The following is a 24,491-nucleotide window of genomic DNA, read 5'->3' on the forward strand; positions in this document are numbered from 1 at the left end:
ACTTCCTCTGCCAGCACCAGTTTACCAATCAGTCAGATCCCCAAGGAGCCAGACACAGTAGTGACGGGGATGCATAAACAAGGGGGGAAAAGATGCTGAAATTACTTCACAGGCGAGAGCACAGAGCACCCACGCAGATGAGCTAGCTGAGTGGCAGAGGGGCCTCAGAGGCTCCGCCCTGTGCAGAACCAGCGTTCACGCAATGCAGCACTTGTACGTAAATGAGAAGTTTGGAAATGAAGCAGGAAAAATCAAGTTATAGCTGAGTTAATACAAACAAACTGAAAAAAAAACGAAGCTTTCTGTAAATTGGTTTCTAAATATTCCAGCAATGTACCCCAGTATAAATGGATTTTTAAAGATTTAATGAACCATACAAAAACTGACTGCATTTCTTTTACTCCCTGGGAGACACCAAAAGCCAGCCTAGGACTGTAAACTAAGTCCCGAGTCTTTCAATAGAGCACTCAGTGCAGTTACCACCCTCCATCCCAGCCTCCCGCGCGGACACACATACGTGGTGCTCACAGATCCACGTGGTGCTCACAGATCCACAGATCCAAGCCTCCCACTTGGACACAGGCCACAACAGACGCACACACTGTGGTTGATAGTTTGAGAGCATCATAAAACAGAAAATCATCCCACTGGGAGAAAGAAAGCAAACTGAGGGCCTAACTCACCTCTAACACACTCTTCCTCGGTTCAGTTACACAGCACAAAATACAAAACACGATTTTTTTCCTTGATGACCATTCCTAAATCCAGCCACACAGACACTGTCACTCTGCAGTCTCCTGCACCTCTGAGTGAGCAGCTGTCATGCAGGAGACCACCTGCCAGGCCAGAGTACCCTGAGCTCAGCCTGGGCGGCCCTGACACCCCAAACCAACGCCCGCCAAGCCCCTGAGCCCCCGAGCCCCCGAGCCCACTGCAGGCTGCACCCCGGAGCAGGGACAGGGGCCGGCACCCTCCTCGGGAAGGTGGGCCAGGAGCCCAGCGGGGCTCCAGCCTTCTCGGGAAGAGACAGGAATGAGGGACGGGTCAGCACATTTCATCCTTCACCTCACCCCGTCAGGGGCCCTCGGCACCTCCCAGGGAGCTGGCACACTGACCTGACCGAGACTCACTCAAGGGCAGCAGATCCAAGCTGCCCTGGGCTACACGTGGACTGCTCCTTCACCTCCTGCTTTGGCAGCTTCGTCTAACTGTCCCTGACCCATCATCTAACTGCCCCTGACCCACCATCTAACTGCCCCTGACCCACCATCTAACTGCCCCTGACCCATGGTCTAACAGCCCCGACCCATCATCTAACTGCCCCGACCCATCCACCATCTAACTGCCCCTGACCCATCGTCTAACTGCCCCTGACCCATCACCTAACTGCCCCCAACCCATCATCTAACTGCCCCTGACCCATGGTCTAACTGCCCCGACCCATCACCTAAATACCCCGATCCATCAGGACGGAAGCTCAGCCTCGAGGAAGGTGCCTATGCACCACTCACTCTGCATGGACTTCCTGCTCTGCCCAACACTAGGCTGAAGAGATCGGTGATGACAGAACGGAGTCCAGAAGGTCTTGCCAATTCTCCCAAGTAAGGAAAGATGAACATTTCAAATACCCAGCTCACTCGATTCAAAACTTGTCATTAATACAGCAGCACCTGTTCTCCCACTATCAGTGCTTCACAGACTCCACTCCTCAGAGCAAAGCAAATGCAAAAAGACACATCTTAATATTCATTCAGGTTTAATTATCTTAAAAAAAAAAGAAGTGGCTCCTTGCTGCCAGAGGAGTGTTTCTTAATTAACTCCAGCTTTAGTCATAGTTGCCATGCAGTTTCCAAGTACCCTGTTTTTCCACAAAGGACACACTTCCCCCTCCTTTATCCACTTTATGGAAAAGTCACCCACCCCCTGCAACGTGCATATCCACCCGTCATCTTTACGGTGACATCTGAGCGCAGTAAATCCAGCGTGTCAAGCCACGGCTGTCAGCAGGGGAGGGCGGACAGCACCACGGATTCCTCGTGGAGATGGGCTGCTGGAACCAGCACCACACTGCAGAAGGAACATGCAAGAAATCCTTCTCGATGGTTATCAGCGTATGGTCTCTTAAAAGTGCATCCTCTTCTAATTATTCACAAGTAATAGAACATGTAATAGGGACTTCCCTGGTGGCACAGTGGTTAAGAATCCGCCTGCGAATGCAGGGGACATGGGTTCGAGCCCTGGTCTGGGAAGATCCCACATGCCACGGAGCAACAAAGCCTGTGGACCACAACTACTGAGCCTGCGCTCTAGAGCCCGTGAGCCACAACTACTGAGCCCGCGTGCTGCAACCACTGAAGCCTGCGCACCTAGAGCCCGTGCTCCACAACAAGAGAAGCCACTGCAATGAGAAGCCCGCGCACCGCAATGAAGAGTAGCCCCGGCTCTCTGCAACTAGAGAAAGCCCACGCGCAACAAAGAAGACCCAACGCAGCCAAAAATAAATAAATAGATAAATTTATTTTTTTTAATGTAATAACAGTTGAAATTATTGGGGTAACTTCCTTTCAAAAAGAACATGTTTGCATTAGTTATGTTTTATAGCCCTGTAACTCGATGTGTCTATTTTTGGATCTCTCTGGGTTTGGGGGGTGGGGGGAGGACACCTTTGGGGCCGTGCCTAGGGCCGTGGCAGAGATGACCCCCCAGGGCCCGGGCAGTTGCACGTGGTGCCAGGCAAAGAGAAGCCCAGGCCGGGGCAGAGCCTTGATGCTCCCTGGGGCTGTGGGAGGGAGACTGTCCTGGGGCAACGGGGAGCCCCTAAATCTATCAAAGCAGAAAGGCACAGCTTACAGCTCTAGCAACAATATAGAGGAAACAATGGGAGATCCAAGGTGAGAGAGGAAACGAAGGCAAGAGGACTCCAGGCCAGGGAACCGGGAAACAGCACAACTTTGGGGAGTACAGAGGAAACAATGGGAGATCCAAGGTGAGAGAGGAAACGAAGGCAAGAGGACTCCAGGCCAGGGAACCGGGAAACAGCACAACTTTGGGGAAACATGAGAGTCCGTTCTGTCATGACGGGCAGAGCGAAGAGAGGTGGTGGGAGATCAAGGCGAAAGGTAGGCAGGGGGCCGTTTTCAGGCCGATATATGTTGTTTTTACCTGGAAGGCCCTGCTGACCCCATGGACTTCCCTGTGCTGGAGAGTGTTGTGATGAAAGCTGTCCTTGGGGAGTTTCCCTGCTGGGAACATGCAGGGTGGGTCACCGCACGTGGTGGGGGGGGTAGGTCATGAACCAGGAGATGCTCTTAACAAGTGGTGGCTGGAGAGCTTTATTCCCAAAGCCTGATACCTATCAATTATATGTAAAGTGTCTCATTTTAAGCAAAACCCAATGAATGTAAGCAATACCACATTTAGATCATTACAGTGGAGCCCCATATTACCCAAAGGTTAGGCACTCAACAGCATGAATAAAATGAGCTTAACATATGGGTAAACCACCCTTGAAAACTCCATTTAATCACCCATAATCACAAGGAGATGCTCCCACGATGGGAGGACTCAGGAATGGACACCACAGGGGACAAGGGTCTCCCACTTCCAAGGCCACACTCAGTCCACAACACACACTCACGAGGGGGTAGCCACTTTCACCCCATCTACTGTCTGCCTGTCTCTGCTGAGCACAGAGAATTTAACTCATTATGATGAAACACCCCCGTGACGCAACACCCATAAGCTTCCACCCCCAAGAAGTCCACGTTAGAAAAATAACTACCTCTTTTTTAAACATGACGCTGTTTGGCAAACAGCATATAATTCAAAATATTACCAGTTGTTCAAAGGTCAGTCTCCACCATTTTCCAGAATCCTATCTAAGAAAGGTGAACTCATACTCAAGTTCTAATCAGTATGTAGAACATTGGAAGAGCTGCATTCTGAATACTGTTCATTAGCAGACTGATGGAATTACTTCATTTCCTCATCGGCACATGAACTTGAGGGTATATGGCTAATTTATCTCACAGGACATTCCAGTAAAGGAATCATGAGTGGCCCAGCCACTTTGAACCTCTTAGAGAAGATGCCACATAAACCTAAGGTGTTATTATCATTATCTCTTTCTGCAGTATAGCCTGGAAAAGCCGTCAGGTCTTTGGACTCATGAAGTAGGAACTCCAACTACTTCTTAGGTTTTCAGCCTTGAAGGTTCAGGACATACATTTTATTACTGTGCCCAGATCAAGAAAAAGAGAATTTTAAAACATGCCACAAAACAATAAAAAGACTAAATGTTCGATGTTACATGCAACACACACACACACACACACACACACACACACCCCTACACGGACAGCAGAATAAAGATGGTCACAAGTTCACAAGTTCCTGGACACTCCTGGCTTTGAGAAGTGCAGCCAGAAACCCCTGCCCAGGAGCCTGGGCTGCTTAGTGACCGGTTTGGCACACAGAAGACAGGGATAATGATTCTGTGCTGGCGTCCAGGTCTAGGTCTTTAGAGAGTGACAGCTTCCTCTCCTGACTCCAAGAGCCCTGAGCCCTCCATGCTGGAGACGAAACGACACGATGCTCTGGTCAACAGTCCCAGCGAACCCCAAGCTTCTACCACCCCCACCAGCACCAGACACGTGAATGCAACCATCTAGGTCCCCCCAGACCAGATCACCTGCCAGCTGAATACCCCTGAGTAACCCCAAGTGAAGCAGAAGAACCACTGGGCTGAGCCCTGCCCAAACCCTGACCCACTAAATCATGAGACATAATTAGTTGTTGATTTAAGTCATGAAGTTCTGGGTGGTTTGTTAAGCAGCAATACCTAGACAAACAAATTTTCAAGCAACATTTTTACTAACTAACTATGGTTAAGTGCTATTTGAAACTGCTAAATAAGAAAAACATTCTCACACGGGCACGGCTCCCAGACACATTACGCCTTTAACTGAAGTAATTTCTAACAGGTCTGTAAAATTCAGTACTGGTAAGTTCTTATAGCTGCAGCATCTTTGAAGACAATGTTTTAAATGTTATTACCAAGAACTGCACTTTGCAGCTCTGAAAGCTCCCTTGAGGAAATGATGTCATGTCTTAATCACCTCTTGCCAGTGAGCCCTGTGCTGGGTCTTCCCTGCACCGCAACACGGGAGCTCAGCCCCACGTGCAAATGATCCAAATGAAGGTCAGTTGGCAAATTTCATGTGAAGAATGACAGCTGGGTGCTCCCCTGGTGGCACAGTGGTTAAGAATCCGCCTGCCAATGCAGGAGACACGGGTTCGAGCCCTGGTCCGGGAAGATCCCACATGCCGCGGAGCAACTAACCCTGTGCGCCACAACTACTGAGCCTGTGCTCTGGAGCCTGTGCGCCACAACTACTGAGCCCGCGTGCCTAGAGCCTGTGCTCCACAACAAGAGAAGCCGCCACAATGAGAAGCCCGTGCACCGCAATGAAGAGTAGCCCCTGCTCGCCGCAACTAGAGCAAGCCTGAGCGCAGCAACGAAGACGCAACACAGCCAAAAATAAATTAATTAAATAAATTTTTAAAAAAAGAAGAATGACAGCTGGTCATCTGTCCTCTTTTCCCTACATCGAGTAACAGAGGAAACGTATAAAAATGTAGGGTATAACGAGCCCTGATGCCAGGAAAAACAAAAACAATCATGCCGTGTCGAAGCTAATAAAACGGATCCGGGCAGGCACATCCTCTGACCCATGTTCAGGTTCCCGAGGCCTCGGGCCAGAGACACGTTTGCCCTCACTCTCTGGTGTGGGGATGGGGACTGTTCGACGGGAATATTCCAACAAGCTGAGTGTGGAAGTGTGTGAGAGGGACGCCCCGCTGGCCTGGTGAAGCCTGCCTTCTCTCCTACACAGGAGGCTCAGCCACAAACAAGCTGGAAAAGGAACTCCAGCAAAACGAGCATTCAGTCCACTGCTCACAAGCCTGCTTTACCCAAAACCAAAAATCTTAGCTGCCCTGTCTCTACACATCACAGGCACCCAGAGGACATCATATGACTCACACCAAAACTCGCATGTTTTACTCAATATGACCTTTCCTTTCCCGACGCATTTCTATCCCACGTGCTGTCTTTTTACGGCTCCTCCTGGACCCTTTAACTCATTTATGTTATTAAACTCAGACTAGATATCCATAAGAGTTAACGGCTAAAACCTAAGGAATACATAATATGGGTGCTGTCAACTGTGTCCACAAATAAAACTCAAAAATTAACAGTCATTAAAGTGAGTGACTTCATTTTGAAAAAGAACAGATGCTTGTATACAAATAACTGAATCACTTTGCTGTACACCTGGAAACTAACACAACATTGTTAATCAACTATACTCCAATATAAAATAAAAATGAAAAAAAAAAAGAAGTGAGTGACTTCAAAAGAAATGAAAACGTACAGATTGGGCCATTGTCACTTAAGTGACCAGCCTGTGAGCAAGATGGCTGATCCTCTCAACTTGTGTTCTGGAAATTTCCACGCACAGCTACAAGGCGGCAGGTTCCAGGTCACATAACACAACAACCCCAAAAGGCCTGGAGGCTGCTCTAAACCAGAGGTTCTCCACCCTGGCGGCACAGAGAACACCCAAGGAGCTTCGTAGCAATATAAGTATCCACCTCGGCCTGGAGATCTGATTCCCGTGGCTCGTGGGGAGCCTGGGCATCTGGTTCTTAAAACCCTGCAGCCAGGGTTGAGGGCAACTGCTCTGGAACCATCTGGGGATCTGGCCAAAATGCAGATTCTGACAGAGTCTGGGATGGGATCCATGATTCTCTTCTAACAAGCTTCCAAGCAAAGCCAGTGTTGCTGGTCCACAGACCACACCTGAGCAGCAAGGGGCTTCGACATCTCGCCAAGCACACAGGAGCCTCCTTGACCCAACCGACTCTGTCATCCTGAAGGCGCACTTCTTCCTTAAGCGCATGAGCCACTCAAGGAAACCCAGGTCAGAAAACAACCTGTCTTCTCTGATGGGCACTGTTTACTCTTTCTTCTGGGACAGCACTGACTCTCCAGCCAGAGGGGTCACATCAGATGTACAATTTTTTGCCACTTTCTTAATCCATTTTAGCCCAAGCGTCCTCACCCGTAAACTCGGAGTTGCATCACTACCACTCCAAGGGATTAAGGAATACACTGGGAGCACGAGCCCAGCACTTGGGGCCTAATGCACAAAATGTCCCAAAGCGCTAACCATGACTCTTGATAATAAGGGTATCACTGCTTCTATTTCCTGATAGAACCAGGACGATTGTGTCCTGGTTCCCCTCCTGCCTGTCGGAAACTCCTCAGTGAATTAGGACTGCGAAGACGTGATGGGGATCACTGTTAAAGGTACTTTCTCAGCAGCTCTCCAACCTGATAGGCAGATAAATAATGCCCTTGATACAGCATCTCTTGTGCAAGAGCTTTCGATCATCCATCCTGACCGAAAAAGCTTATTGACACCAAAAGCGAAGACTGACCTGAAAATACTACTCTCCTGAATCTATAGAGGAAGCAGCCTCCCTCCTCGTAGGTGGAAAAACAGCCCAGGACCAAAAACTCCTCTGCTTTAGATTAAAATCCCACGCCAACCACCTATCAAAGCAGATCTGTCTAAAACTCTCCCAGGTAAAAGAGTAAAACTTAAATGTTCTCAGCAAGCATAAAGAAAGAAATATGCGAGGTGATGGATGTGTTAGTTAACTCGATGGCGGGGAAAGTCTGCACAACGTATACATGTATCAAATCATGGTATACGCTTTAAATATGCTACAATTTTATTTGTCAATTATACTTCAATAAAGCTGGGGTGGGGGTTGGGGGGGACTCTCCCAGAGTTACCTCTCTACAGTTTTGTTATAAAATGCTGGGGTATTCTGGAAAGGTTTTGAAAGCACCATTCATCACTTTCATTACAAAGCACAAAAACACAGGAAATTGTGAATGGAAAAGATGTGTATAAATTCCAATGTCCCATGCCACTGTATCTGTTTTTCATGTCCTGTATTTGAAACAAAAGCTTTGGATTTCAAATGCATTCACATGACACGGTGTTTACAAACAAATACGGGAAGGGATCAAAGTCAAAATATGGATGTTGCACAACTAGATAAGCTTTATGGTTTTAATCACTACCTAGCAACTTCCCTACGAACATAGGCAGAGAGGGAGGAAGCGTTCCTTTAATTAATGAGAGGCTTAAAGTCCTCAGAGAGGAAGACGACTCTCAATATTGTGGTGGGGAAGAGGTATATGAGAAGAGGTGGTCCCCTTGAGCACAAAGCCAGCTGAGTTGTGATGACTTGGCAAGACTGACAGAGTAGTACAGCCACACCCAGAGCAAGCCTCCCGGATACCACTCCTGGGTTCAGGATGATAAATAGGTCAATTCTCCTTGGGTGCAGTCTTCAGGTGACTGGCAAAGGGTGCCTTTAGCTGAACTAAGGTATTACAAGTCGCATCAATCTGCCAACCCTTACAACTACCTACCCAAGCAAAAGATGCTCTATGTTCACTGACTGCTGATGTAGCTGCCCAGAATCACCATCTTAAAGATCCAGAGGAGTAAAGAAGTGTTATCCATTTATCTCTGTTATCCAAAGAAATGGGCACGTGAATTATAGAGGCCTATATAATAAAGGATTAGAGGGGTCAAAAAATGTCGACTTTCAGGTGGTGATGTGATGAATTGGGAGACTGGGATTGACATATATACACTAATATGTATAAAATGGATAACTAATAAGAACCTGCTGTATAAAAAAATAAATTAAATTAAATTTAAAAAAAAAATGTCGACTTTCCCATTTTATTTTATAACTCAGATGAGCTCCAAGGTATTCTCAGAACTACAACTAGTAATTAAAAGCTAAAGGTCTTTAAAACATCTGTACATTTTATAAATATCAATAGTATTGACAATTTCTAGTTTTACTCTTTCCAAGTTTCAAAACATTTTTTAATGGAAAAATGTGTAACCAATGCCTTTTAAAATATTGTAAATACAGCAAAGAAATTTTCCATACTCTCCATTCATCTAGCAGTATGGCAGCCACAATTATTTTAGAAAATAACAAGGGCTAGTAGTAGAAAAAGCAACACAGTTAAGATAGACAAACACACTTCTTGATCTGTGAAAGAATCAGCTTTAACTACTGCGTTATCAGAACATTCTTTTTCCCTATTTCCAACTGATTTATTAATAAATACTAAAACTGGAATTTCTCTAGTACGTTTATGAAGAACGTAGTAACTCTTTAACAAATCTTGAAAAATGACAACTGGTATCATACATCAAATAAAAATCAAGTTGACTTTATGAATTAGCCATGAAAAGTGTGCCTAATCTATGTGTAAAACCTGAGACAAAGAAAAAGATCTAAAATTGACTAAGAGTCTATAATATGGCAGGGGATTATCTACATTAAATCCCTTGATCTTCATTACTGCCAACAAAAGAAAACATTCCCAAATTACAGATGAGAAAATTAAGGCTCACAGAGCTGGTGGGACTTGCCAAAGTTCAAAACTACTGTGGCCAAAACCAAAAACTAGAAAAGCTCTTCCACTATGGACATCTTTGGAGCATCTAAATCAATGTCACTGGGATTTTATTCCTCAAGCTGCAGAAGGAAGTTTTCGAGATTTTTTTAAGGGAGAACTTTTTTTTACCAAACATTCAATTTCCCACATCTAGAGCAATTCTAAGGAGGATGAGAAGAAACAATTTAGAAGCATTTACTCAAGTGAGCCTTAGTCACTGGCAACCGTTCTTAGCAAAAACGGAAGAACAGTACAGTTCACCTTTACTCCGTTTTACTTCCTACAATGCTTTTTTACATTCTCTCTTCATACCCTCACAACAATCCCATGAAGCACGTGGTATTAGAAGCCAAGGATCCTGGGCTTACAGAAGTTGCCCTTCTCGCTCTCAGACACACAAATGATGCAATCTGCTCTTCTGAATCCTGGCCCAGAGTGTGTCACACTGATGTGCCTGCCTCCTAGGAGGAAAAAAACACCCACCACCAAACTTTCCACTTCCAGCTAATTGTGTTTTTGCAAACAGCTGTGTTTTTAACAAGTGGGTCATAAAATACAAAAGATAAAACTGACTCCACCATAAAAAGTTCAGGGTTTTATCAGCTTTCCAGGTTTCCTTGGAAAAAATATCCCTGATAGTATGTGCCTTTATAATTGAAAATATGCCTCATTTCATATTCCTCAGGCAGTACAAATGCTGAAACGCCACCATCTTCCAGATGCAGTTGTCTAAAGAGTTATCAATCCAAATGAGGCATTTTCACTTAGAGATCCTCTTGGTTTGTCTGAAAGGTTTTTTCCAGATCTCTAACAAAGTGGTAAAGATTCCAAATCCTACACTCAACTTTCATGGATTTGTGGTTAGTCATATCCTGTGCGGTGGTACACCAGGAACCAATATCCTGCACATTCCACCTCCTTCTTCTGCAGGTGCTGCTGGCTGGGATGAGAGAATCTCAGGTTAGAGTATAACCCTGCTGGGCAGGAACCTGGCTAACTATTATTCACATATGACTTTGCACACTGGATTTCAGAATTACAAATGATACATCTAAAATGCCTTTGTGTGGTCACTGGGAAATGGCTTTTTAATTCTGGATTCAATATTAGATTTAGAAAAATATTAAAACACGAACATGAAAAAACTTTCCCAGTTTTTACTGTATACTTAAAAGAACTAGAACAAAAACACCCATTCTCATATCAACCACTTACACAGAAATGGCATTCTCTTTTTTGTGTTTTTCACCTGTTAATACCACATATTTTCAGTATTCAGCAATTTTAGGTTTTTGATATACAGTGACTTGTTTTCTGAAATAAACACTGAGAAGGAAACATTGATTTTTATTGTAGAATATCTCAAAGAGGCCTTTTCAGAAACAGAAATCCTATCATACAGGGATGTAATACAATAACGAGAAAAACTATACACCAGAAAAAAATAAATCTGGGTTCCGAAAAATTAAGTCTTACTGTTTCTGTATATTAAAGAACATTAAAAGTGGGAATAATATTGACCTGTCATCTCTAAAGCCACTTAAATTTATACCACCATAGAAATACCATTTAGAACCATGCAGAAGCGTACATTTTGTTTCGCTTCACAAAATGAATAGTCTTATTAAGTTACCTCTGACCATGTAATTTTATTTTAAAAGATACTTATCTTGGGACAGTAAGGAATTCTGAGGGACAGTCCAGGCGAAATACATACTAACTTTCAAACAGTATATGTTTGACCTGGGGGCCAAGCCCATCATTTCAAAGTAAGGGAAGCAAAACATTCTCACAGGGAGGGTGGATGGAGTAGAGATCTACCCTGTCTGCGCCTCTGAAAAGCCACTGCACACCACTCATGCCTCATGGTCCCACAGGCAGACAACCAACCATGCAGACTCAGGGTGGCTGTCACCGGGAAACAGACATCAGAGCCCAGCCCAGAACTTCTGAATATGAGAAGATGAAGATGGGAAAACTGGCGCTCACAGAGCTTGTGAGATTTGCCAAAGCTCCAAACTACTGTCCCAAACCAAAAACTGGAGAAGCTCTTCCACAAAGGACATCTTAGGGCATCCGAACCAACGGCCAGGGCAGCTGGGGAGCTGGGGAGGAAGGAATCTCTGGCCGAGGGAGAACAAGGCAGAGCAGGTGAACGGTTACTTGGTGAAGCCTTTAAAGGGGGGACCAGGGGACTCGGAGCCTCAGCAGTCGGGGGCTTAGCAGACAGCACCAGGAGAGAGTAGGCAGGCTTGTGAAAGCAGGTTCACACACTGTATGGAAAACTCCTAAAAATAGCCGGTCTTCATTTGAGGTTTTTGAGTATCTCTGACACAGAAAAACACAGAAAAGTCCCATGTTTTATGGGACTCTCAGAACTATAAAATACATAAAAATGGAGCTTTGTTCATAGTGGCTTACGTAGTCTATTTTTTTTAACATCTTTACTGAGACACAACAGCATTCCATAAAATTCACCCATTTAAAGTGTACAATTCAATGATGTTTAGTATATTCACAGAGGCATACAACCATTACCACTATCTAAATTTAGAACATTTTCATCACCCCAAAGACCAATCCCATCCCCATAAAGAGTCACTCACCATTACCCTCAACCCCCAAGCGCTGGCGACCACTACTCTACTTTCTCTATCTATAGATTTGCCTACTTTGGTCATTCCGTATATATGGACTCATACAACATGTGGGTCTTTATGACTGGCTTCCTTCACCTAGAATAATGTTTGCAAGGTGCATCTACAGCGAGGCATGTATCCTAACTTCATTTTTACGGCTTAATAATATTCTAATGTATGGATATACCACATTTTATTCAGTTGAACACTTGGCTTGTTCTGTTTTTCGGCTGTTACGAATAATGTTGCCATGAACATTCATGTACGTGTTTTTTGTGTAGACATGTGTTTTCGTTTCTCGTGTGTGTATGTGTGTATGAGCTATTACTGAGAGAAAAAAATTAAATAATTCACGTTTCAAGTCACTTGGAATGAAGCTGGAAATTTTATTTCTAAGTTCCAATATGAGTTGATGGAGGCAAAAAGAATAAACAAAAGTAATATTTAACAACAAGAACCACATGAAGACGGCAGGTCAGACACAGAGCCATGAAGGAAAGGCATTTTTACATAATCCTTCCAAATGGAAAAAAATTTTCAACAGGATAAAATAATGACTAAAAGACAAAAAATAATCACCTTTCTACTATGTTCACAGAACTCTGCATTTCTTTTCATAAAGATTTTTCTGTTTTCCATGTAAAACAGAAAAGATACCCCAAATCAGTAAAATGTATAAAATTCCTGAGCCCCTGTTCGACTGCCATCGACCTTGGTGGCAGCTAGGACTGCTGCGTGAGTGGCCGAGCAGGAGGAAAGCCCCCTGCGTGGGCCTAGCCACCCACCTCCAGCCCGTGGAAAAGCACCTCCACTTGTGGAAAGCACCTTCCTGGACCAACATATTTCTCTCCATCTTTGAGAAGATGCAGAAGGCTCTGTTCATCTTTCAAATGCTTGCCATCACCCGCCTGCATCCAACTCTACAGGGAGGTACAAGCCTCAAAGGACAGGTGGAGATTCTGTGCAAATGGGGCTTTGAACCTTACCTCCACACCCAATTCACCAGCGTTCACCGTGAGCCAAGAAGCACCTCCCATCGCCAGACTCTCCCTGTGAATCTCAGATCCTAAACATTTCTGTTTACTCCTGGAACTTACCCGTGGATCCCAACCGACAGTTTCAGAAGCGCCACACCCAGCATAGGTGTGTTTCGGGGCCAGATTCCCGCACTGCCCTGACCACCTGCCTTGAACCGGGCCCAATGCAAACCCCAGGACCATCGCTCTGCTCAGTCTGAAAAAGGGACCAAACTCCCTGAAAACGGCCGACACAAAAGAATAACTTTCAGATACTCCAAAATCCCACTAAATCTGAGTTTCAATTACAATCTCTTTGTGCTAATATGCCAAACATACCACACCTTAAAGTCCTTAAAATTACACAGTCTCCGAAGCAAAAGTACACTTTCTGTGTGAGAATACGTGCCGTGTATTTGTTCTCAACTTCGTATCTACTCAACTTGTAAGATGACTACGTGGCAGATACTAGCCATATAGGTAAGACCGAGGCAGGGCCATCACCCTCAAGCACCTCACCTGGAGGAGAAGGGGCACAGTTCTGTTCCTAAACAAACACACCGAAGCACCCACAGCAAAGCACGTTCCTCCAGGTCAGTGCGGGAAGCTCCTGAGACAAGTGCCCAGCAGGGAGAACCTCAGGCCGCCTTGGGATGCAGGGCCAGCCTGAACTGAGCTGAGGCTCCAGGGATGAGCAGACAGGAAGTGAGCAAATGGTCCAGGTGGGAGAAACAGAAAATGCCAGAGCAAAGGCAGGAAAGTGCAAGCAAGGCCAAGTGGGTAGGGGTGGGGTAGGGGGTCTGGGGAGGGAGAGGCTGGAGGCAAGAGGGGTCCTGCAAGGGACAGGCCCTGCTGCGGCGGCAGAACTTGGCCTCTGGGGAAAGCGGGTGTGGAGGCCCTTAAGCAGAAGAGTACACGGAGAGTTGCATTTTAGAAAGATCAGCCTTTCAGACATGTTTGTTTATTTTTTCCTTTCTGAAAGGGAAGACGGGAAGATGTTAATGAAATAATAAGATTTATTTCGCTTCACTATTCAAAAATATGGTCATTCAAATTCTGCAACAATCTATTTTCCTAAAAGTTTCAATAAGCTCGTGAATGTGTAACAACATGCAGTCATCCATCTGTTCACGAGAAATCTCACACCAACCACAAGGTTTGTCATAAAAACCAAGATTTACACGATTTTAGTAATCAACAGTCCTCCTCCCCCCCAAAAAAAGGAAAGCACATTTTCAAAAGTTACTGCCCATAAATTTGTTATTTTTTTTTAATAACAACAAATTGCTATTAAATAACTCTCACATAACTCTTCCAGGCTCAAGGGACAGAAGCAGTGGTCCCAAAACCACAGGCCCAGAAAGCAACCTAGGGTAAAGCCAATATCCACAACTTTTACGTTCCCTGCCTCGTACATACACACACACACACACACACACAGATTTGCTCCTCTGATTGTGGCGCTGCTTAGGCAAATATTACCATTTCTACCTATTCTTTAATTAAATTACACACTTTCTTCTTAAGCAAAGAGGAAAAATCCAAACAGGAAGAGCAGACTGCTTGGGAAAGCCTCGCAGGCAGTAAAACCATCCACCCAGTAAAACCCATTAGGGATCCAGAGGCAGTGCTGAGGAGCTTCCCGTTCACCATCCCCTCGGTACTCCCGGGAACCCTGCAAGGGAGTAACCCGGTTTAGAGGGGAGGAAATGAGGCTCTGCAGGGTTGGTGTGCCCAAGGTTCAACAGTGAAAACAGTTAGGTCTCCAAACCCAATCCAAAGCTCCCCCTGCCAGAAGAGGGCTATGGGCAGCACAGCTGCCTCTCAGCTAAGAGGCTCCAGCCGCCCCCCACCCTCACTTCTGCCTTTAGCCCGTCCTCCCTCCACTACTCAGCAATCAGCAGTGTTTCTGTGGATGGATGCAATCCTGGTGGTCCCCCCAGAGGAGCGCTCGTCCTGCCCAAACACCCCAGTCCTCCATCAGGGACCATCAGACTGCAGGAAGTAACAGTGTCTTGCCCCAGCGTCCGCAGTCCTCCTCAGCTTGGTCCTGCCCCACCATCCGACAGGAAGGCAGCACAGGAGCCAAACTAGCCCTGATGCTCACCTGCAACGCCTCTCTCCCACCTCTCAGAATGGCAGCAACTCTCCAGATTCACACGGCTGGACCCTACCGAAGCCCTACAGACTGGGCCACCTGGGCCAGGCAGGTGCTTCTGGAGGTCACCCCACTAACCGGTTAGGAAGCACTGTCCTAAATCCAGGCCAGCCTTCCCACTTACTAAGCCCAAGGCAAACCCCCCAGGCCATAATAACCACTCCCATCTCCGAAATCCAAAAGCAACTACTGTCTGTATGTACCACCCCGTTGCTAATTAATGCCATTGCCTACTGTAATTTATAGTTTAATACATTCACCGTCTCCCAGATTACATTCTTCTGCAGTGCAAGAATTTAGCCTTACATTTCTTCATAGAGCATGACATTTTGCATACAGTAGCCCTTCAACAAATTAACAATTTAAAAAAAAAAAAAAAAAAGCATGGAGATTTTCTTATCTTTCTCCTAACCAGAGCTGGGATGCACAGCAGGAAAAATGGTAAATCTCAGAGCCAGCCCCAATCCACTCAGAATTAAGAAGGAGCCGGCAAAGCCCTGAGAAGCCGGGTCACCACACTACAGAGTCCCGGCAGTCGGTGCTCTGCACCCTGTGTCCATTGGGGATCATGGATGAGTCAGGCCACAGGTAGGAGAAGAAGGGTCACATACACAGAAAGTCCATGTAACCTGGTCCTCAGTGTCTATCAGAGCACCCTCCTTAGAGACGGTCTGGATGAGGATGGGTGGATGGAGAACAGCCAAAGCATTTTCACCCATCAGTGATCATAAACAGAAAACTATTTTTTCACTGGAGAAAAAAAAAATGCTATGAATAAGTGTAAGCCTTCAAAATCTGCTTATTGAGGACATTTCTGATATTAAGTCATGCCACTCCACTGCCCAGAAAAACTGATTTGCTTAACCTGAAGACAGCTCAAGTATAATGCCAAAAAATTAGCCCCATCACACCACAAAACGCTCTCTGCAGGGAAAGTCTTAGTGGCTTGGGATCTTTCTTTCTCTTTCTTTTTTCTTTTCTTCTTTTTTTTTTTTTTTTCCAGCTTATCTGGTTTTTATACAAAGCCATAAACATGATCTCCCCCCATTTTTCCCCACCAGATGGGAGTTCATCATGGCACATGTCACCTAGCAACCAAACACCACTCTACAGCTACCCAGTTACCCAATTCTTCATACAAAATTTATCTTGTTCTATTCAACAGTAAGGGGTAAGGAAGAGATAAGAGAATAAAAGTTAAAACAAGTGTTAATAAGTGTTTGCTTCATAATCATTTTAAACAGGGTGGGAGAAATGGGAAGAGTGACTTAAGTTTAATCTTAGCCATTACCTAACCATTTAAGAGGAAAAAATACAAATGGACCTGGAATAAACTCCAGCTCTTGCCACAGTTGAGAGTCAACAGTCTTGTGATCCAATAACTGAACTCTGTAGACCACAAAGCCCATTTTAAAACTTACCTGCTGAACTGTGAGTTGCACTTAAAGAGAACTTAAATAATTTTGGAAACCCCTGAATCATCTCTGAGTCATTTATCTCCAACTCCAACAATACCACCACTCTCTGAGAATCACCCTTCCTTCCTTCCTTCTCCACCAGAAAAAGCAATCAATCTCATGTGCACCCTTCCCAACTCAGCTGTTGCGCTCCTCTTGGGGTGCCTTCCCAGGCATGCCGCAAAAACCTGCGCTTCCTTTCCTGCTCCCCAGTCACTGTGAAACCACCACCACTGATACCTAGAAACAAAGTCCAGATCTCTCAGCGATACCTCTCAACTCCATCTAGAAGACACCCCAGAGGCCTGTCTTCTCCGCACTGCACCACGAAGTCCAAAGGCTGGCCGCCCTCACTTGGAGGACAGTGCGGCCCCTTTCCTAGACTCTCACAGTCCAATTTCCACAAGCAGCCAGTGGGTCCCGCAGGTGTCCAGCACCCAGAACAATGCCTTGGACATGGCAAACTCTTAAGAATTTCTGTGGAACATACAAACGACTCAAACAACTACATTTGTATCTCCCAAACAAGCTGTTCGACCAACATGCATCGTGTGCATAATGAAATATGACTAATTTTAAGCATGTAAATGTTTAAGCATGTAAATGACTAATTTTAAGCATGTAAATTTTAAATTAAGCATGTAAGCAAAGAAATGTCGATCATCCCTCCCTACTCAGGAACCTGGACACACTGCAGAGTATATATTACTGTATTTCTCTTTCCTTGCATGATTTATTTTGTTGGTTTCCTGTGTACATATGCAACCTGACTTATTGATATAGAACATTTAGATCACAAACTGTCATTCATAAACAGTGCTTTAAAATGCTAAACATGGGTTTAGAGGGGTTTTCCCCCTTGACAGTGGTTCAAGATAAACAGGTGCCCAATTTCCACTAATTTTATTTGATTTTCAATGAGTTCAACCAACTGTAAAGAACATTTTAGAGCCGTTAACTAAAGTCAACATCTTCCATCATTGTGTCAGGTTCTTAAACGTTCCCAAGATTATCTTTAAAAGGCCAAATTTATGCTATTTTTCTCTATACTAAAAACAACAGTGTAAAAAGTATTTTTCCCCTCTTAATTTCTGAGACTTTGGAGAATGCCACCCCAGCACCCTGTCTACACTCAAGCAGGCTTGCCAAAGCCACCGTCCCTCTCACCTGCGACCCCCCAAACCCACAGGACGCAAACCACTCCAAGATCGGGGACAAAAAGGAAATTTTGAAAGTGAACATGCTTTCCACCAAACGTTACTCTGCCGCAAAGGAAATATCCTCAGGTGCTGGGGAGAAACTTGGGAGGCGTGGGCTGTTGTCAAACAGACACAGACGATAAAACAATTTAACAAGATGCCTTTTCACTTCTGACACATTGTACAGGAATGCAGTGAAGTGGAGACAATGTTATCACTCCACGGGGAAAAACGGAAAGCTACTCAACTCCAGGCCCGGGCCGCGCGCGGCCCCGGCTCCACATGGAGCTCGTGGCAGACAGGTCAACGGCGACATGCCTGCAGGAAAACTCGATATTCGGTGACCGATTTCGGGGCTGTGCTCCTTCAAGGAGCCGTGCTCCGTTGCCTCTCGGTCACCGAGGTGCTGGGCTCCAGCGACGATCGCGAGCCAGTGGGAGCGGGTCGGTCTCCGCGCCGCACCCTCATCCGCCCGGGACCCCCGCCTGGCACGCACTAGGGGCTCTCACTGCCCGGCGGGGGCCCAGAGGCACAAGTCCGCCAGCCACTCTCGCAGCGCGCGGAGCGAACTCTGCTCCACCAGCAAAGTTCCCTCGCCCGGCCTCCGCCCGCGGGCCTGGGCGGGGAGCCGGGGCCGCAGCCCGCGGCCGGGAACAGGCGTCCGGCCCGGCTCCGCGCGCCCCGGCGCGGCTCGGGCTCGGCCCCGGGAGGCTCGGGGCGCCGGCGGCCGGGACCCGAGGGAGAGGCAGGGGCCGGGGCCCCGGGCCCGGGCGCGCGGAAGTTTGCGGCCCGCAGCCAGAGCGGGGGGCGCAGGCCGGGCCGGCCGCCGCGCTCTCCCTTTCCCCGCCTCCGCCTCCTCCTCCCCTTCCAGGAAGCGCCATATTGATCCCGGCGCCTTCCCTCCTCCCGCTCCTCCGCCCCTCCTCCGCCCCCCCGGGCCGCCCGCCCCCGCCTGCGCCCCCGGCCCCTCACCTTGGCGATGGCCTTCCGGTAGCGGGTCACCGCTTGCTGGATGAGGTTGAAAACTTTCATGTGGCCGTCCCCGCACGGCACGACCACCCGGGTCCTCCCGAAGCACACGGTCACTTTCATGCCGCCGCCGCCGCCGCCGCCGCCGCCGCCGCGGGCCGGCCCACGCCCCTCAGTGACCGCGGCCGGAGAGGCCGGAGCGCCCCGGGCCGGGGCGGCTGTACGCGGGGCGCGGGGCGCGGCGCGGGCGCGAGGCTAGGGGCCGAGGCCGGGGATCAGATCGGCTCGCATGCCCGGCCCGCCGCCCTCGCCTCGCCTCGCCTGGCCCGGGGCTCGCCCGCCTGTGCCCGCGCGGCGCCGCAGCCTCCGGCCACCTGTTCGGCGTGTCGTCGCGCTCGGCGGCGGGGCAGTGTGGCGCTGGCGCGGCGCTCGCTCCGGGCCGCGGGGGAGGGGACGGCGGCAAGGGGAGGGACGGGGAGGAGGCGCGGGGAGGGGAGAGGAGGGGAGGGACGCAGAGGGGAGGGGAGGAAAGCGGAGGGGAGGGGAGGAGAGCGGAGGGGAGGGAGGGGAGGGGAGGGGAGCGGACGAGAGAGGAGGGGAGGGGAGGGGCGCGGACGGCAGGCGAGCGGACGAGAGGAGAGGGGAGGGGAGGGGCGCGGCGGGCCCACAACACTGTGCACACGCGGCGACCTGGCGCGGGGCGCGGGGCGGAGCGCGCGGCCCTCCCTCCGCCCGCTCCCTGCCAGCCCGCCGACCCCCAGCCAGGGCGCCGCAGCCTCCGACCTCCTGCAGCCTCTCTGGAGCCCCCCTTCCTTTGTCGCTGTGAACCCCCCTCCTCGGGCTGTAGGGGCCCAGGCGGAACCGCGGCAGACGCCTCGCGCCCCGGAGGGCTTGGTGCTCCCGCCCGGTTCCCCCCGCTCCCGCCCCCGGAGGCCAGCCTACGCGTTACCAGCAGACACGAGGGGGCTTCTCTGCGGGGAGGCCTTTCTCCCGAGGCCACTACTGACCTTGAAGCTCCTGTGACCCCGGGTGACCCACCCGCTTCAACGCGTTTAGCTCAAACATCAGCAACTCATATCGTTTTATTTCTTAAAATTCTGCAACCCAAGCAATCTTAACGCAAAGTTATGAACAATACACTGAGAAGGCCGGCGCTGAACGCTGCCACCTCAGCCGCGGAGAGGAAAGCAACTCCGCAAGGAGTTACCTGCATGGGGACAGGCGACAGTTTAGAGGAACGGAAACCAAGTCAAGAAAAGTAACTGACGCTCCTCTGTCTCAGGGCAGGAATCTTGGTGATCCTTACAACTGTGTGTCATTGTGTTGAAAGAATGGCAAATGTCAAAAGAGGGTTGTCGCCGGCCCACGTCTGTCCCAAACGATAGTGGATTCATTTTTGCCAGCGTTTCTAGGGTGTGTGAAAGCAATCACCAGCTCCGTGGGCTCAAGGAGAACTTCAGCAGGTAGAGCGGGAAGAGCTGGTGACCGTCCACCTCCCTTTTTAAACTAAGGCAACAGGACAGATTCATCTTTTCCAGGATCCCTGCACTTTCCCTGCCCCAGGTATAGTGCGATTTGTCATATAAAACATTGTACTTCCGCTCATCTACAGCCCTTGACCAATACAATCCGTTGTCCTGGCAAAGCAGTGCAATAGGTAGGCACCGTGTGTCAATATCCCACCTTACCCCAGGATGCTGAGGAGTGTTGAAATCACTTGCCCAAGGCCACAGAGAAAGCTTGAGGCAGACCCAGAAAGAGACCCCAGGTTTCTTTCCACACATTCACGGAGAAAGCTCTCAAACTCTTCTGTTCAGCGGCAACGTTCAACTCTTCTACCCAATAATTAAGTTTGTGACAGCGATGACAACACATCTTGCTGAGGTCTTCTTGCTTCTTGTATTAATACTTGGACCCACAATAACAAGTACTGATAATTATAGATGTTGTTTCTGTTTTAATGCTTTGGGGAGGCAGGAGTATTCTAGTTTAGAGTAGGGCTTTCTGAAAATAGTTCTGATTGAAAGGTAAGTTTAGGAAGAGCCAGAGGAAATCAGATGTTGCTGGGATGTAGGTTCAGATCCTGATTCTACCATTTACTAGTGCCTTAGGCATGGCATTCAATCTCCTAGCCTCAGTTTCATCTGCTGAAAAGTGGGACTGATGATTATGAAGATTAAATAATGAGGATTAAAAAAATAATGTATTAAGACACTTAGTACATGCTGCCACATGGGAGTGTGTAGTTTAGTAAAGTCCAGTTACCATAATGTAGGTGAAGGGTAACAAAGTCAGGACCAGACAGCAAAGGAGGATGCTGAGGAGAAAGGGAGAACCGGGGGGGGGGGGGGGGGGGGCGGAGCCCAAGACTCAGAGAAATTGCTAGACGTGATACAGCTGTTCAGTATCTGAACCAGGGCTCATGAATCTCAGGCCTGTACTCACTTCACTTTAATTCGATTCCACACGCAGTTAGAGAAGAACGTCCATGGGGAAAGCAGAATTTTTAAAGTGAGTAAGAAAAATATAGATTTTAGAATAAGATAGCTGCTCCAATAACTGTAATTCAAGACATTAAATATTAAGCGCCAGCAAAGTGTTTACAGCAGTACTGAGGAGGGAAGCCTGCCTCCACGAAAGAGGAGCATCCCAGTACCCCTGGACCACTTTACTTACATCAATTCCTTCCACTCTTCAATAGTTAATAAGGGGTTAGACAGTTTTTCAAAAATATGATCATAAGATTAATAATTATAATGTCTGTTTAACTAGGTAAAGCCTTTAAGCTTTATTTAAATCTACCTAGTTTATCTAGATACAGTGATTCCCTTTATATTAATAACTGATGGAAAACTAATGCTGTGTTAATTTAAGACACCAGACACTTTGGTGTCTTGGGTCAAATTCATAAAATTTCCTCACAAATAATGAATCTGTTTTCACTAATATACTCACCTAACACCTAACCATAAAGGTGCATTAGGGCCAGGCCACCTTCACATCTACAAAGTGTTCAGCTTGACCACATTGCTTCTGGCCTGAGATGAGCATAAAATCGAACCCAGTCCCAGTGAGAAGCAAAATCATCAAAGACAAGGGTCAAATGTTACATAAATATCTTCTGGTGTGTTTATTGTCTTAAATTCTGCATATTTCAAGTAAAACAATTATGGCATCTTATATTGTACTTCTCTTTTATAATTGATTCAGTACATTGGTTTTGAAAACACCAGAGAATCCTGAGAATTAATTAGAATCTAGCTGGGCTTCGTGTCTATTTTGCAAATGGACCACATGGACTATAAATTTAACTATATCCAGCAGCATTCATGTGCACAGTGTGTAGGAACAGTACTGTATTACCTAGCATCTTACCCTTAAAAGTTTTAATAATTAGGAATAAAGAAAACATTTATAGGAGTTTTTAAAATTCAGTTGTACTTTAGAAATTAAAATTATCACTGAAATGTTTCACACACATATTGAATGCCCACTCAATATTATACTTAAGACCATGTTAACAATCTTGTATGCCTAGCCTCACACAAGTTTAGTCGAATAGGAGAATTGGATCAGTATTCACCAAATAATTATTGTCCACCTATTTTATACCAAGCACTGCACTGCAGGCTGGATAGTAAGTTCCTCCTTCAAGAGGTGCCCAGTCTGGAAAAAGTTTCAGACATGAATGGTCAGCCACTAGAGTATAATAGGTGCTAGACATCAGGAATGGTGGTGGTACCCAGAGGAAGTGCTCACTCCTGGAAGAGAGGAAAGAGAAGGACGTGGAAGCAGGCCATCTAGAGCGAAGCTGTCCAAGAGAAACATCAAGAGAACCACATTTGTAACTTTAAGTCTTCTAGTAGCCAGCCACAGATGAAGTTAATTTTAATAATATATTTAATTCAAGCCAGTATATCCTATTATCATTTCAACATATAATCAAGTTTTTAAAAATACTAATGAATATTTTCCTTGCAGGACATTTGGTCCTGTCCAAAACATCCATGAGCATATTTGGTCCATGCCAACTGGTTTTGGAAAGGACCAAATATCAAGGACCTTTTGGCATGGACCAGATGTCTCCATGGATGTTTTGGACAGGACCAAAAATTACCAAATATCGAGAACCTTTTGGCATAGACCGAATGTCTTATGGAAGTTTTGGACAGAACCAAATGTCTGCTAACCAACATTTTTCATACATTTTTTTGCCTACTAATTCTTCATGACCCCATGTGTAGTTTAGACGAACAGCATGTCTCACTCTGAACCTGCCCTCCATATGCATTCACTCATGCATTCACTCGTTCGGCAAACACTGAATAACCAGCACATGTCTGACCTTGTGAGAGCTCAGTGGCTACATGTGGCTCTTGGCTGCCATATTGGACGGCGCAGCTCTGGAGGATGGGACTGCCAATGGCTGGAAGCCACATGCACTGTCGAGAAACTTACTTACAGGTGGACTGAGCTCTCTGAGGGCAGAGGTGGTATAACTCACAGCACTTCCCCAGAATTGTTCTCCCAAGGCTGGACGCACGCTAGTTACTCAGTAAGTGTTTGATGAATGAGTGAATAAATACAGAGGGATGGGGGAAAGATGGTTTCTTGACATAGATATGAATCTTGTAATAGTATAGCTGTGCAGATTGAGAAAAATAAGAACAGCACTTAGGCTCCACAGAGCTTCTCTGTTGTGCAACATTAAACATAAGTCTAAAAACAGTGGTTTTTCTATTGAAGCTTGAGCTCATATAAATTGTATGGGTGAGAGTAACAGCCAATGAAAGAAAGGGGAAAAAAGAGGAAAGGAAAAGAGAGAGGAGGAGCCTTAATAATCCCCCTAGGGCTTCCCTGGTGGTGCTGTGGTTGAGAGTCTGCCTGCCGATGAAGGGGACACGGGTTCGTGCCCTGGTCCAGGAAGATCCCACATGCCGTGGAGCGGCTGGGCCCGTGAGCCATGGCTGTCGAGCCTGCGCATCTGGAGCCTGTGCTCCACAACAGGAGAGGCCACAGCAGTGAGAGGCCCGTGTATCGCAAAAAAAATAATAATAATCCCCCTAACCTACTGAAAACTGTCATCAGTCATGAAAAGTACTCAGAATGACCTGGTTCAAAACAGAAGAAAATTGCACAGGACAGGGTGGGCCCATCTCCTTTCCCCTCACATCCAACACTGTCTCTTCACTTTCAAGGCTGGTGAGATCCATAAGGCACTTGACTCACCAGCTTGAGACTTCAGATGGGGTGGTATTGACTTTCATGTCCCAACCATGTGCCTCCAAGCCCTCACCTTCAAAATACTCCAGATGACCCTCAACCAGTCCACCAGCTACAGTCACCAAAGTATCCACCACATTCTTGCTGTCCTGTTCCAGCCCCTAGCAATGCCTGGAAGCTGTGTCAGCACTGTCCTGCTTGGAAAAGCTGGAGTCCAGGCTGAGATCATCACTTCAGTATGCCCCCGTGTCATCCAACCATGGAG

The 24,491-nt window shown here is 47.0% G+C and overlaps 1 protein-coding gene across 19 annotated transcripts in view; it reads right to left on the reverse strand.

Annotated features, from left to right (window-relative positions):
* The window catches only part of PARD3 (par-3 family cell polarity regulator), a 639,757-nt gene extending 620,506 nt beyond the window's left edge, over positions 1-19,251 (reverse strand). For all 19 annotated transcript variants that reach the window (XM_060293163.2, XM_060293165.2, XM_060293169.2 and 16 more), the window contains exon 1: positions 19,007-19,251. In XM_060293163.2, coding sequence (XP_060149146.1) covers positions 19,007-19,126 — 120 coding nt within the window. In that variant the 5' untranslated portion in view covers positions 19,127-19,251. The remainder of the gene's footprint in view (positions 1-19,006) is intronic.
* Between the last annotated feature and the right edge of the window lie 5,240 nt (positions 19,252-24,491).

This window comes from Globicephala melas, chromosome 2 (assembly GCF_963455315.2).
Source record: "Globicephala melas chromosome 2, mGloMel1.2, whole genome shotgun sequence".
In the NCBI taxonomy this organism is placed as follows: Eukaryota; Metazoa; Chordata; class Mammalia; order Artiodactyla; family Delphinidae; genus Globicephala; species Globicephala melas.